The sequence below is a fragment of the Protopterus annectens genome, chromosome 8.part1, assembly GCF_019279795.1.
Source record: "Protopterus annectens isolate FY-2018-M chromosome 8.part1, PAN1.0, whole genome shotgun sequence".
Taxonomy (NCBI): Eukaryota; Metazoa; Chordata; order Ceratodontiformes; family Protopteridae; genus Protopterus; species Protopterus annectens.
The window spans coordinates 471,426,083-471,442,016 of NC_056742.1; the positions used below are offsets into that span (position 1 = coordinate 471,426,083).

General features: G+C 40.1%; 1 protein-coding gene across 1 annotated transcript in view; it reads left to right on the plus strand.

The window, feature by feature from the left end:
- RPGRIP1L (RPGRIP1 like) overlaps nucleotides 1-15,934 on the plus strand; it is a 1,932,928-nt gene that overhangs the window by 1,217,079 nt on the left and 699,915 nt on the right. Inside the window, 1 exon segment of the mRNA XM_044082016.1 lies at nucleotides 12,502-12,871. Coding sequence (XP_043937951.1) covers nucleotides 12,502-12,871 — 370 coding nt within the window.

The window sequence follows — 15,934 nt, forward strand, 5'->3', positions numbered from 1 at the left end:
CATAGGTGTTGCTGTGGTATTGAACTTAAGTGCCTTTGATTAAGAAGGTGAACGGAGCATTGCAAGGAATCTCTCCAGCAGGAAGAGTCTCACACTCCATTGGACAAATATGTGACAATATGCAATAGAATCTCACATTTGCCAAGGGAGGTCACTACAATGGAGGAATATCCTTGCCCAAGAAAGGCTTTACTGGAAAAGCTCACCCAGACTCCGCCACAACTTGCTGTGGGGGAAAAGTTAGTTTTTGTTTTCTTGTATTTTGTATTGCTTTATTACCTTCTATTTTGTATATTGTGATTTATTTTCTTTCCACTATGTTTTACTTCGATTCTGCTTTTAATTGCATATTTAAAGTAGGAAAGAGACCACAGCTGGTTCTCTTGTGAATCACACATAAATTAAGTTTTTCCCCACCCTGTCACCCTGGTGCTATTGTGTTTTTAAACTTAACTGTCTTTTTAGCTGCCTGCCCCTTATGTTAATTTGACCACATATCTCCTTCCCTATCCTTTTTTGTTGGCTGTTGTGTGTAAGCGCAAAATTATATTGTGAAATCATTCCCCTTCAACTATTTAAATGCATTGGCCCATCCCTCTGTATTTCCATAGAACTAGAATACAAAGTGCCTACCCCTTCCAGTCTGTCTTGCTTTTTTAAAATTAGTGGCTCTCCACTTAGTTAGACAAAGCTTAAGTTACCTCCTGTTTCATATCTAACTGCCTAGTGCACACTGCAGCTCTTAGGATATTAACCCATTTTCCATTTTACCTTTAAAATCTGCAATATCTACTCCAAAACCACCAATTATTGCATAGCCCACATTCTGCCCCTCAGCAGTTATCTTGGGATTAGTGCTTCTGTTTTGCTGCTGGTGAGAGAAGGAGCAAAAGGACATTGTTTCCTGGAGACTGCTGATCACCAGAAAGTGTCATAAAAGCTTCATAGGTGCCAGCTTGGAATTTGTCCTGCTCCTGGTGAAAGAAGGAGCAGAGTGTATTAATTCCTGACTTTTTCTGGTTGGGTAGTGAATGTCTGTGCTTGATTTTCCTGATTGGTCTGATTGCGATTCAAAGCATCTACAGACCCTTGCATCATCTTGGACAAGACTGTGAATCACCAAACAGTCCATGGCCCATTTCTCATTTTGGGATTGGTGCTACTGTTTGGCTTATGGTGAGAGATGAAACAAAGGAACATCGTATCCCAGCAGAGTGAAGCTGTGGTGAGACCAACACTAGTAGTAGCCAGGCAGTAGCCATTCAGGCAAATCCCCTTTTTTCATCATTCTTTCTTTTCAATAAGTGCTGCTTGATTTGCTTCTAACTTCAGAATATCTTCCTAAATACTTCATCCATAAATCATCAGGGAATACTTACTAGTTTCCACTCAGGTGTTTGGTAGTGCTCTGTATAATCACAGACACTTTAAGTTGCCATTTTTCCTGTAAAAGCACCATTGAAATTTCACCAATACCTAGTTGCACACAGGACATCTAGTTTGCAGTGACATGCACTGCCTCCAGAGTTGCAAACTGGATACTCCTGACATTACTTTAAGTTCTCACTCCAACAGTCTAATCAGTAAAAAAGGGTCTGTTGCCATGGATATGAACTTTCCCACTATCTCCGTTACCAGCTTAGTGGATATTGGCATCCAGAGGCAATGGAGAAATTGCCTCATGTATACTGATAATCAGTTAATTCTCAAGTGAACTGATATGGCATGTGAGGGATGTATTTACAAAATGTCACTGGAAGCAATGTTCTCACACAAAAACACTCCTAATGTCAATAAGGTTGTCAGTAGAACACAAGCTACACCTATCACACACAATTCAAAGCAGACACATAGACAAACATATGCTGCAACACTTAAATGTAACCTTCCTAAACCCCAAAGACCTCCTAGATGAAGTACATATCAGCAGCCCTGAATGCACTCTTTCAAAACAGCACCCACATCAACACATAGCAACATCTCATGGTGCTTCACCTTCTAAGTCCATAAGGCAAGCCACCACACAATCCAGCATTCTGGTCATTGGAGACTCCATCGTGAGACACAGTGATGTCCTCCTCACCAGGCTGAGTAACGAGAAAGTCACCGTCAGTTGCTAATCAATGGCCAGGATCCACCACATTCCACACATACTCAGGTCACTGGACCACAAGTACCAGTATAACTCAGTTGTAGTCCATGTGGGTGTAAATGACATGAGATGTACCTCCCTAGATTATATGAAGAGAGACATCATGGAGCTCTCAGAATGTGTGTCCCAGGCGGGTCTGAGCCTAGCATTGAGATCCATTTTACTTTGTCCGAGGATGGTGTCACAACACAAATAAAAGTTGACTGACTTTAATAATTGGGTTAGTTTCTGGTGTCATTCTAAGGGGGTGCAACATTTGTCAGCATGGAAGAAGATGGTCAACAGACCACACTGCTTTGCCCTCTAGGCACATCTCTCCCCTCTAGGCTTTCAAATCTTAGCGAAAATATTGTCCTCCCTCATAGTGCCTTTTTTAGGCAATGCCAAACTGAAAATACTTCCAACATAGCAAATCAAAAACAAAGAAAATATAATGACATTACTGCTCAATGCAAGAAGTCTAAACAAAAAACTCCACTCCCTAGAAGTGGTCTTCACCTTAGAGAATGCTGAAGTCTGTATGGCCACTGAGACATGGTTTTAAACTGCGGATAGCACACTTGACAGTGCAAGGTTATAATGCCTTCCACACATTTAAACCAGCTACTAGACTGGCAGGGACTAAAGGTGGAGGTGTCTCAATTTACATCAAAAATAAATATACCTCAAGGCAGGTTAAACAGGATGTTGCACTTGTTCTTCTCCACATTCAAATCACTGTAAGCAAAATCCAATACTGCTTCCATGCAAGATATAGGTCTCCCTATATGAACCAGAAAACCTATACCATGTGTTTAAACTTATTGAAAACACTCACCATCAAACCCAATACCATATTCATGGGTGACTTTAATTACCCCACTATTAACTAGGAATCATATATGACACAAAATGTACAGGTACAAAGATTCCTTAATTTTGTAAACACAGACTACCTGGACCAGATTGTCAGTACACCAACCAGGGGTGCAACCATACTGGATCTGGTCCTCACCAATATGGGCAAGTGCTGCACAACTTGTAGTGCCATGTCTTCTCTGGTATGGTCAGACCACAAAATGGTCTCCTTTGAAGTAAAAATAGAACTTAGGTCCCAACTAACCCTGGAATGTTCAGGAACTACTCTAAGGTGAACTTCCTGCTATTAGGTGATAACCTGGCAAAATTTCAAGTTCCCATAAACCCTGAGAACACTGCTGCTTATGCAGAGCTGCTCACAGAAACCCTGTACAAGCATGTTAATAGCTGCATAAAGGCAGCTGTACTCACCAGGAAGAAGTACAGAACTAACTAAAAAACAAGCCACCCTGGTAGAATCAAAACATCAATAGGCTGTATAACAGGAGGAAGAAAATCATGGTAAAAATTAGGAGGTGCAGAATAAAGCAGGATAAAAGCACTCTCATCAAACTAAACAAACAACCCATTGGGCAAATAAAGTCTTACAAAGACAAATTTGAGGTAAATTTGGCCGCCCAGGCCAAGTACATCTACATGGCATTCTTTAGCTATGTCCACAACCTCAAAGGCAGTACACAATTGTGTGCAGAGCTCATTGTAAATGGAGCCACCTATATTGAGCCAGGAGATATAGCAAATCTACTGGCCGACAAACTCAGCTCTAACTTCACCCCCCCCTCAACTTTCCCTTAGGAAATACTATCAAATATAACTCCCCCCTGCTATCACTAGGGAACAGATCCTTAATGTTCTGTGTAAGGCCAAGAACACTACATCAATGGGCTTATACAATTTCCTGGGATGCCTTCTAAATAGCATGAAACATGACCTATCAGACTGTCTGAAATTGCTGTTTAACAGTAGCCTCCAAACAGGCTTCTTGCCTCATGAATGGAGAACAGCAACAGCTATCCATCTGCACAAATGTGGGCCATCTACAGACCCTGGAAACTACAATCCCATAAGTCTCACTACTGTCATATGTAAAGCCATGGAAAGAATTATCATGGAAATAATCAATAGTGACATAGGAAACCTCCAGACACTGGACCCAACCAAGTTTGGTTTCATTAAGGGCAAGTCATGTCTACTCAACCTGGTGGACTTTTCTTTTGAGAAGTTTGCCAAAGCAATAGATTAGGGCAAAATGGCTCACACTGCCTACCTTGACCTGGCCAAGGCTTTTGACACAATTCCCCAGTCAGGCATTATTGACAAACTCAAGAGGTTAGGTACAAACCCTTATGCCACCTGGTGGATAGCCAGCTGGCTTACAGACAGGACCCAGGAAGTTAGAATTGAGTAGTCCACTTCTACAAGATCCAGGAAGTTAGAATTGGGGAGTCCACTTCTACAAAGAGGTCATTCACAAGCAGAGTCCCTCAGGGATTGGTCCTGGGACCACTTCTTTTTTTTGGCATTTACTTCTCTGAAGTCAGTGTGAATATCAGTGGCCTCTGGCTGACTAAATTTGCTGATGATTGCAAATTAGTAGATCTCATTGAATCACCAACCAATGCAAATATTCTCCAGGAAGGGCTGACACAGACAGACAATTGATTTCAGAGCCACAGACTAAAACTGAATGCCAATAAATGCATAGTAGTATAATTCAGGAAGTCATTCACCCCTGGTAACTATCATATTGACAACACACCCCTAAGAACTGACCCAGTATGTTCAGTAATCTAACCTTTGGCCATCATGCATCTACATTAGTGAAGAAATTATTCTTTGCTGTACAACTTATAAACAAAAGTATGGCATCCAGGTCCAAAGAAGTCATTGTTCCACTGTGGTCAGCATTCATTAGACCTACCATTGAGCACAATGCTCCCTTTGGTATACACCTAACCAGGAAAGTCCACAGAAGTTCCTTACTAAAAGAGTACAGGTTGTAAGTGACATGTCCTATGCAGACAGTCTGAAGGCCCTGTCCCTGTATTCGGTTTCCTCCAGGCTGTTGAGAGGAGATCTATGCTTGGCATATTAGGCATTGTTTGACCCCACTCTGATGGACTTCCTGCTTATCTACAAAACACACAACACTAGAATTACCCATTCTAAAGACTTGAACCTTGCCTGTGGTATAAACAGGACCTGCTGGAGAAACAGGTATGTATCCCAGGGATTACCCCTTCTCTGTAACAGGCTCCACATCCTTGTGAAGCATAGTTCCTCCCTAACCAAATTCAAGTGCATCTTGGACAATTGGATGGGGATCAAGATATTCATCCCTGGTTTGGCACCTGTGATTCTAATGGACACAGGCAGCCTGTAAATGGTTTGTCTCCCAGGCCCCTGATTGTAAATGTTCCCCTCCCAAGCCCCTGCTTATACTTATCAAGGGTGCTAGAACTTGTCAGAGATTTGGGATGCATGGCTAGGCTTAAAAAGGCCCTCGTGGTCATTAGTCTACTAAACACCTATGAACCTGAAGATACTGTGGCATTAGAGATGCTTTATAAAAAGTTTAGTGGAGGATGCACACCCCTTGAGCTGGGGATATAGGTCAAATTATGTACCTTCAAACATTTTTTTTTGTGGGAGTCATTTTGAAGTTTTTTTTTTCACCCAGAATGACTTTCACTGAAATGTAATTCAGTAATCTGTCCAGGAGCCTTCCAGCAGCTATAGACCGTTGTGTATTACCTTTTGACTTAACTGTACTTGTGGCTGACTATTGCTCAACATTTATTCACTTTATGCTGTGTTTAACAGATGCTTTCTGCATCTGTTCCACCAACTTTACAAGTATCTGGTGCAGTCCTTAGTAGAAATGTCAGACTGGGAAAGTTGCACAGTGACATGCTCACCAGAGAGTTCACTGTTGGGAATTTTGCAGTGGTTATTCTCAGATGGTCCAGAGAAGAAAACTGTGGAGCAACATGGTTAGGTATAACTGGATTCATTAGATATTGATCTATTCATAAAACAGACATACCTTTGACTATGTCATGTGAAAAATTGACTTCTAACTATGGATCAGCAAGAATCTGAACCAAAAGGTATTGAAGGAATGGAGGTCTTTTGCAAGCCAAGTTTGAAATTTTGAGTGTGAAAGACTAGATCAAAGAATAACCATCTCATCTGCATAAAGAATCTGGTATAGAGTTGGTAGGTCATAGAGAAGTTTGTTAATAAAGATTGGGACCAGTAGAAGGTTGGATGAGGACTGAGTATGGATCCTAAAGAGACACCTTTCATGAGATGTGGCGGTTCTTCTTTTCAAAAGAATAACCGTGTTATCTGCATAAAGAAGCAGGTGTGCATGTGGTTGGTAGTAGAGATGTTTATTTATAAAGAGTGAGAACAGTAGAAGGTCGAGCATGGATCCGTGGGGTACATGAGGGTCAAGTATGAATCCAGTAGGCACATCATTCATGAGAGGTGCTGGTTCTGATAAGCATGAAACTATCATGACTCTGAAGGATCTGATAAACAAGTGATCTTGGAAGCAGGTTACATTATTGGCTCTAACAGCTCTAACTCTGCACTCTTGAAGGGACTGAAGGAGGAGGAGGTAGAAGATAAAAGGCTTTAGTAAGGTAAATGAGAAGGGCGGCCACGGTGGTGCAGCGGTTAGTGTTGCCACCTCACAGCAAGAGGTTCTCTGGTTCGATTCTCGGCTGGGGTGCCTTCTGTGCGGAGTCTGCATGTCCTCCCCGTGGTCACGTGGGTTTCCTCTGGTTGCTCCTGTTTCCTCCCACATCCCAAAGACATGCTGTAGGTGGATTGGGCACTCTAAATTGGCCATAGGCATGAGTGCGTGCGTGTGTGTGCCTTCTGTGGAAGGTTGGGCGCCGGGCTGGCAACTCGACACTGTAAAACTCCACTGCCAATAATGAGCGGATAGGTGATCTGCTGTGGCGACCCCTAACTGGGAAAAGCCGAAAGAAGAAGAAGAAGTAAGGTAAATGAGAAGTGGCTTTTAATAGTTGCTTTTATCCATGTTGAGAAAGATCTCATCTGTGAGTGACCATAGAGCACTTGCTGTGCTTCATCCTACCCAACTCCATGTTTATGTGTGAGGAAATGGTATTGTTTAGATGTTTCTGTACCTACTCACTGTACTTCACTCACCCCCTTCAACCTAGAACACACTTCACAACCCTCTCCAGCTTCCTATGCCACTCTTTTTTGTTTTCCCTACTACCTTACTTTACTTCATTTCTGCAGACCTTTCCTCACCTAAGCTACTTTTAGACATCCTACCCTGCATTCTTCTTATAATCATATTCTCTCCATCATCCTTCCTTTTTCCTTCTATAACCATAATATGAACATCATCTATCATGCTAAGTCACCACTCAGTTTCCTCTCACTGTCTCTAATCACATAATTTCTGATATCACTTTAAATATCTTATTAGAATTGTCTCAGTTCTCATTTATGACATACTAATTTATGTAACAAATAATATGACTACTGGGTTTTTCCTCACATATTCTGTACATCTCATGTTATTGTTTTTCATTGCACTCTACTATGAAACAAATATTCTATCTTTTTCTCATTACAACATTTTTTCACTCTTATGTTTTGTTGTGTAACATGATACTTTGTGTTTTAAAATATTTGTACTTGATTTTTGTAATGTAAGATGATACTTTGTGATTGAAAATATCTGTAGTTGATTTTTGAAATATTATGATTGTGGAGATTTTCTTCCTAGGCCTCCACTGAAAATGGACACTTTCTGGTCCATTCAGACTTTCCTGGTAAACAAATATCAAATAAATAAATAATGTAGAGAGTTCATTATGGATTATTTTTTCAAGTATTTCCCAAGTGCAGAGAGAATGGAGATGGGGAGAAAGTGGGAAGCATTCTTTAGATGAGATTATTTGAGAAGAGGTTTAATTAATGCCATTTCCCATATAGTAGGCATTACGTTTTGCATTAGGCGAAGGTTACAGATGTGGAGTAGGGACAGCGTGAGGAAGTCCTTGCTGAGTAAATTGAACCAAGGTAGTAAGTTGTCTGAATTAGGAGGTGTGTCTGGAGGTATACATTCTAGTGATGGCTCAAGGACTTTGTGTGTGAAATATATTTTTTTGTTGTAGAAGGAAGGAGTAAATGGTGTGGGGCACGGAGAGGTTGGGCTGGGTAGGGCAGTTGTGATGAGGTTTGGGGAATGGCTGAATTTCTTGAGAAATGGCCCTTGAGAGGACTGGCTAATGTTAGGGGTGCAGCATTTTCAGTGGTTTTCCAGTCTGCTGTTATGTTTACTTCTTGCAAAAAGTGTTTGGGATTACCAAGAATGGATAGCTAGTTTTGTTTATGTGTATGGCTTGCCTGGCCAGATTACACGGTGTGAAGTAAAGGCTCTCTGATTGTCTGGGGTGGAATTTTGTTCCCAGGTTGACCACGGTTCATCTCTTAGTTTGAGAACAGGTTTAATTTCTTCAGTCATCCTGAAGTTTTTGTTGTATTTGAAAAACAATATATTAGAGGGAAAGCTCTGGAGGGATTCATAAAAGTTATCACTAGGTGTCCATAATGTGTATACCTCAAGGTAACTATTCTGACTTTATAGGCAGTCCTACCTTCATGCTTTTACTTTCCTTTCATTTCCAAAGGTTTCTCCTGGCATACACCTTGTGGTAACCTTAATGAATCCCCCCAGTTTGTCTTCAAGCTGGGAAAGGGTTTTTGTTACAGCTGTAACTGCAGAGTCTATTTTTTGCAGGTGTGTTATGGAGGACCAGTTGATGACTGAAATATGATTTTTGAAGGATTATAATATTTTGGGGAGATCTGGCCTGAAAGTGGTCAGTTCAGGAAGTAGTTTGGGAGATTGGTAGATGATTAGGAAAGTGATTAGTGAGTGGTCACTAAGTGAGTGTTGAAGTACATATATATTAGAAATAATTGAAAGGGTTTTAGTGATTAGTAGATCAAGAAAGGAGTGATTGCTGGTTAGGATGCTGGGATAAATGCTGCTGTTGTCTAATTGTATGAGAGTGACATTGGCTAGGAATTCAGCTATGTCATTCGATGGAGGTCCTAACTAGTTAAAGTTGAAATCCCCTTGTGTGATGTTCATTTGTTACTGAAGTGATGACGTAAGGAATTTAAACTTTTTAAGACAGGTTGGAGGAGTGAGTAGAGGAACTGGGCAGGGGTGTGCTCTTTCCCCTTTATTTGCATTATATTTATAACAATTGGCAAAGAAAATAAGGGGCTCGGAAATTTAAGGATATAATTGGTATGGTAGTCAAGAAAAGCTGGCACTATTTGCAGATAATATTATTGTATACCTGATAAAACCAGAAAAGGGCATTTCAGTGTTGTGGAATATTTTGAGACAGTTTCATATCTTTTCAGGATACAAAATGAATGAAGCTAAAACAAAAGCAATAGCTGCAAATTATGTATCCACACACAAATTTGTACAGCAATATTATGGGGACATGATACTTAGGAGTATGGATTAAAAAGGATTCTGGTGTGACAGCTAAGGATATGTGGGAAGAGACTAAACAAAAGATAATACAAAAACTGAGAAACTGGAAGCTGTTTTATAGATATGGATAGCAAGATACAAGCAGTTAGAATGTTTTTAATCCCTTTAGTTTTATGCACAGGTCAGGCATATTTTTACTAACAAGAGGAGAAATTGTGGATAGCAATTAATAAAGAGCTGAAGGACTTTATCTGGGAGGGAAGATGGCAAGAGTCAAGTGGGATAAGCTGATTCAACAGAACAAGGTGGTCTAGGATTACCTGATTTGAAGGGGTGTTTCAGAGCTACACAGTTAAGGCTCCTATACATAGCACAAGCAGAAACCTATAATTCAAAGTGGAAAGGGATGATGACGAAACATGGCAAACTCAAGAAACAAGGAGAGATTGGAATTTTGGATGTAGATCTTTATGGAGAATAGCAGTAACCATACAAAATATTATACTCATAAAGTAGCAGAAAGTATTATAAGAACTAAGCCAACATGGGAATGGAAAAAGGAGATTCTGATGATAGGGATGACTGCAAATAGGGATACAGACAATAGGCAAGAGGGGGCTGGAATTTACTGTAGACAACTGGCAAAAAGACCAGAGTATTAGGAGCAAATAATTAGAGAGGGAAAGGTAATAGAATGGGAAAAGGTCAAGAATTTATTTGGACTGCAGGCTAAAAAGTGCCTTCCCTTTCAAGGACTGATGTCAGCATATTGGCAAAGAGAAAGAAAATGGGTGATCCTGAGTGAAAGACCAGCACTGGTAGAGTTTTTAGTAGAATCTAGAATGGAAGCTGCTGTTAGAAAAGGAATAATTAGTATAGGATATAAAACATTGCATGATGACCATAAGAATCAATCAGCTGAAGTTAGAAAGGATTGGGAAGAGAGATTGGATAAGCAATTCACAAAGAAGTAATTAGGTGTGTGTGTGGGGGGGGGGGGCATGTGTATGTTTCTAAAATATGCAAAAAAGTCTAGAAGATTTAGGATCTTTGCTTGGAAGTGTTTACATTGGTATTTTTATACCCCAAGTAGACTCCAAAGAATTTTTCTTCAAGTAGATGGCAAATGTTGGAGATGTGATGGGGAAGAAAGAGGTAATTGGGACCATGTTTTCTGGGAGTGTAACAAGTTGGCAGACTTCAAAAATTCCCTGCAGACTACTCATTAGAAATACTGGGTGAGTGAATTGGCATGACTAAGGAAATTATTTTTTGAGCTACGATACATAATCAGAATTGCCTAAACACAGTAAGGCCATGCATGCTAAGTTTAATTATGGTGTCTACCAAGAAAGCAATTTCTAGAAATGGAAATCAAAGTCTAAACCATCAACTGTAAGTAGTGAGTATAGTAACAGACATAAAACAACTGGAAATAGGATCTTTAGAAAAGGGTAGGCGCAAATTACATAGAAAAAATGGGAATTGTAGGAGCAGTACATACAGATGAGGAATGAGGTTTAAAAAAAGGCAAGATTTGAATGAACTATGTAATGCTTGACTGACAGTGACTGGATAGATTATTAGTGATGTATAATGTGTGCAACTAAAAGTATGCCAGTATGATTTGTTTTCATTTATATAAATGTATGATTGCCTGTGTCATACATGATAATTTAATAAAGATGTTTCTTAAAAAAACAGAGATATTCTTGTTCTTGTTCATTAGAGCAAGAGCACTCACCCATCTACCTGCTTAAGTGAATAAACTACTGGAAACTTCAACAAAGTGTCTTTATTCCTCCACAAGGGAGGGTATCAGAGAAGGGAGTCTCCTACATCTGGTAGCTGAAATGGTTTTATCTGGATTGATTCTTTATTGATGTATACATGTCTAGATCTTTATGCTGTATCTTATTTTTGAGAACAGATGCTGACATACTGTCTTTTTAATTGCTTTGTCCTTTGCTGGAGAGCTATTGCTTATCATTCTCACTTAAAGTTTACTGCTGAGAATGGATACAAGCATGTTTTATGAATGTATCTATTGCTTAACTAATCCCCAGATTATAAGAGGTTATTTTCAATTATTTATATATTTAGATGGGTTTGTGGGTTTTGTATGAGTTTACTGCTCCACTGAAGGGTTTGTCAAGATGCCAGAATATAATAAAGTTTTTACGGGCATTTTTCCTTTATTTTATTTTGCATTCTTAGTAGTTGTATATGTTTTATGAATGCGTCTAGCTTATAGAGTGTTGCTTTTTTTATATAGATATTTGTGGGGTTATTGTTCTGTGCTGTAGAACATAACTAATTTTTAGTGTGCTTTAAGTTTGGATGCAGCTATCCTGATTCAGAATACCGAGGGGAGGGGTCTTATTCCATATGTAGGAAGTTCTGGGCCACTTTAGGATGTTGGCCTAATGAGCTATGATTGATAAGCTAATACTTAAAGATCAAAGAATATTGTGACAAAACTCAGAGTGATTAATGTTGCTGCTGTTATGTTGAGTATCTCGGACACCTGCATTTTTTTCCAGTTACCAGATGAGGGTTCCATCCTAAACAATCAAATGAGTAATTCCAAAATATATGTGGCAGCCCCAAAGGCCCATATTGTACTTGAATGCAAACTGTTGTTTTAGGGGTGTGTAAGCCTGCCTTTTAGAGCTGACATAAATTGAAAGGCAAGCAGAATAGCTGGATTATGGTACTTTTGTTGGGGAGATAATGCATGCGATCGATCATATTTTGTTTTTGCTTTTTCTGTTCCTTCTGCTTTTTTCTAAATAGTATTATTTATATTTCTTGCCAAATATAGACCTTTCTCAGCACAAATTTACTGACTTTGGTTTATTACACACAGACTTTATGTTGCATGCATTACTTTTGCAATTTAAACACACTGCATATAATTGCTATTATCTTGTGTTGTATGTCATATTAATAAGTTCTAATGGTTCTTTTTTTTCATCAGGAGAGTCTCAAAATGTCTCAGGAGCATGCTCCTATGTCAAGAAGTCCTGACTTGAATGAGCTGCATGTAACAATCAAATGCTGTAACGATCTGCAGTCCCAAGCAAATCAACAGCAACCAAATCCTTATGTTGTCTACAAGTTCTACGATTTTGCAGACCATGATACTGCTATCATACCTAGTAGCAACAATCCACAGTTTGCTGATCATATGAGTTTTCCAGTTCTAATGAATGCAGATCTCCATGATTATTTGAAAACTGAAACTTTGTATTTCTACGTATTTGACGACAGTGAAACTACGGATGGCCCATATTTAGGCAAAGCCAAAGTTCCTCTCATCTCCTTAGCACACGACAAAGCTATTGCAGGTAATGATTTGTGATTATTTTAAGTTAATTATTTGTATTTTTTATGCAACTTTTTCTACATTTTCTGAATTACAGCAGCATTGCAAGAAAACATTTAATCTTTTAAGAAGAGGTCCAGCCTCTGTAACCAAAAGACATGATGCTACAAGCATTAGGACAGCATAGAAGGTTAAACTTTTTCAGCCTGTTGAGGAACTTCCCTTTTTCATCAGGTACCATACATGCTAGGCTTTTCATTTCTTCTTCTTTGCCGTGCTTCTTTTAATGTTGGGTAGAAAATTGTCCATTCCCTTTTTGGCAATTTTTAAAATGATTTTTGTCAGGTAGTGTGTTTGTGTGAGTAGGGCATTCCTTTATAAAATTCCAAGTTTTTCTTCTCTCTTTAATGTGACTTTCTTCACAATTTTTCCACTTTCTGACATTTTTTCCGGTCAGAAATCTGTTTCTGTGTTTTAGGAGCATTTGTCCTTAGCCTTCATGTCTTGATGTCTAAAGACGATTTGGATGAATGTCGCAACATCTGAGCACATGTTCTGACAAGATTTTAATTAAGCGACCCATTGAAGACATAAAGAGAAGTTAAGAGCTTACTTGCCCGAGCAGTATCTTATCTGCAAAGTCACTTTCTGACTTAAAATTGTCTGGCTCTTTTCAACAAATTCTCACCTCAGCTGTGAAAAAGACACCTGTATAGGGAGTTTTCTTTCCTTCCTAAATTAAAATAAAAAAAAAGTTCTGTTTTTGTCCAGGTTGTCCTTGTCTGTCTTAATTTTCCACTACAGCAGATTCTTCTGGTACCAAAATACTTCTTAAGGAAACTTCAGCTACTTCTACTGATTTGTCAAAATGCTGACGAATGTGTTGGTTTAGTATGACTTCTGAGACTGTTAGTGCCGTGCCCAAGTATAGCCTACCTCTACACTCCAGGCTATTTCCTTCAGTCTTGATCCACTCTCTTTCTTTTCACCTTGGGCTGTAATATACTAACAGGAGGGTCTGATAAGCACACATGATCTGTCTGTCTGTCTGTCTCTCTCTCTCTCTCTCCCTCTCCCTTCTGCCTCTTCAGTTCCTGGGTGTTAGGATTGTGCTGAAGTGGCTTTTACCAGGATCAGTATTAAGTGGCTTTTACCAGCATCAGTATCCCTCCTGCCTCTGTCTGATGGCTGCATTGGTCATTAGGCTGCTTGTAACACTAACCCCGACATAGGCTTCACTACTGATACAGACTCTAGTGACATGCTACCTGGTGTCAGTGCTACTTGTGCTGATAGTGTCTCAGTTGCCATTTATGTCAGTGTCAGCCCTGTTACTGGCTCTATCAAGGTTAGTTTTTCTAACATTGCTACTGAGTTTCTGATGCCAAGTCTTTGGTCTGGTTACCACATATTAACCTTGATGAAAGCTGTTCTTGCTTTGATACGGTCAGTATTAGTGGCTATGACTTTTTCCTTTGCCTCAATACTGAGGCATTTAGATCAGCTGGGCAATTTCATAGGTTACTGTGGTCATTTTCACGTTTCAAGTTCTGGTCTGTAATAATACAAGTCTTGTATTCTTTGGACAGTGTCCCTCCTTGCTTCTTCACAAGAAACACAGACAATCCATGACTAAACTGAAGTGCATTCAAGTCTCATTTAGACTTCCTGGTTGAAGATCTGCATAGGGAAAAAAGGGGCAAAAACTCTTTTTCCTTCCTCCCAGAAGACCTTACATTTGAAATGTACTTGGAGCTGATGCAATAGTAAGGGGGGTGATTGGCTTACCCTATACCTTTCCCCAAAGTAGACTACAAAGGGCCTGCAGGGTCTCCCTTTGGTCATCCGTGGTAGATCCCCCTTCTCCTGCAGTGGACACCCTTAAAGTTGGCATTATGGTGGCTTAGCAGATCCCAGATATGCATTTCACTTCAAAGATTTGCTGTATCCAGGACTATTTGTAAGCTTCTGAGCCCCCCAAACCTTTCTGTGTTGGAGGGAAGCCTTCTAGCTCATCAGTGGGAGTGGTAAGCACTAGGTAGCCTATCTACCACAAGAGTGTTTTTTATCCCAGAAATTGTAGTTCATTGGCCGTTTGGGCAGTTTTTCCATCTCTTTCAATTTTCTGGTTTAAAAGCCTGCACTTGCGCCTGTTTCCCACCTTTCCTGTAACTAGTCTAGTCCAGATACAGATTTACTGTATCCAGGACTGTTTGTATGCTTCTGAGCCCCCAAGCCTTTCTGTGTTGGAGGGAAGCATTCAAGCTTATCAGTGGGAGTGGTAAGCACTAGGTAGCCTATCTATCACAAGATCCAGGTACAGATACTTAGTTTCTTTCCTCACTTGCTTGGAGAAAAACAGCTTTCTTCACTTGTCTAGAGGAAAGTAGTTTTTTATTCAGGCATGTCCAAGGGTCAGCTCCCATTGTTCTCTCCTGTCTATCTCATGAATCTGAGCATCTTGAGGCAATGTAGCATTTGCCTCATGTACACAGACAACCCTCTCCTCCTACCACCCAACACCACAATCTGTGAGAGATGCACTTATCTAGCCAAACTGGAGGTAAAGCTCACTCCAACCAGGACTGCACTTGACAGTCAAGAGGAGAAGGTAAACACTTGCACCACACCACACTCATCACATAGTCCCACTAAACCTACACCACCAAAATCCACACATAGAAACACAAAAACATTCGCGGAGGCTCTCAATAATAATCTGCTCAAGCAACAGAGACCTCCAAACCAGAAATGCAAGCAACCTCCACCCCCCAACACAACCCAAATGACACATAGCCCACAGACTCAGTGTGCCAATAAACCACAGCCCATAAGGCAAACCAACGTACCCAACACACTAGTCATAGGTGACTCTATAGTCAGGCACACTGATGTCCCACTCACCAGGCTAAACAAGGAGAAGGTTACTGTCAGCTGCCTGTTGGGTGCCAGGTTCTGCCACATAACCCACACACTCAGGTCACTCCACAACAAGTACAAATATGACTCTGTCATTGTCCATGTTGGTGTGAACGACCTGAGACGTACCTCCCTGGACTACATGAAAAGAGACATGGAAGAGCTC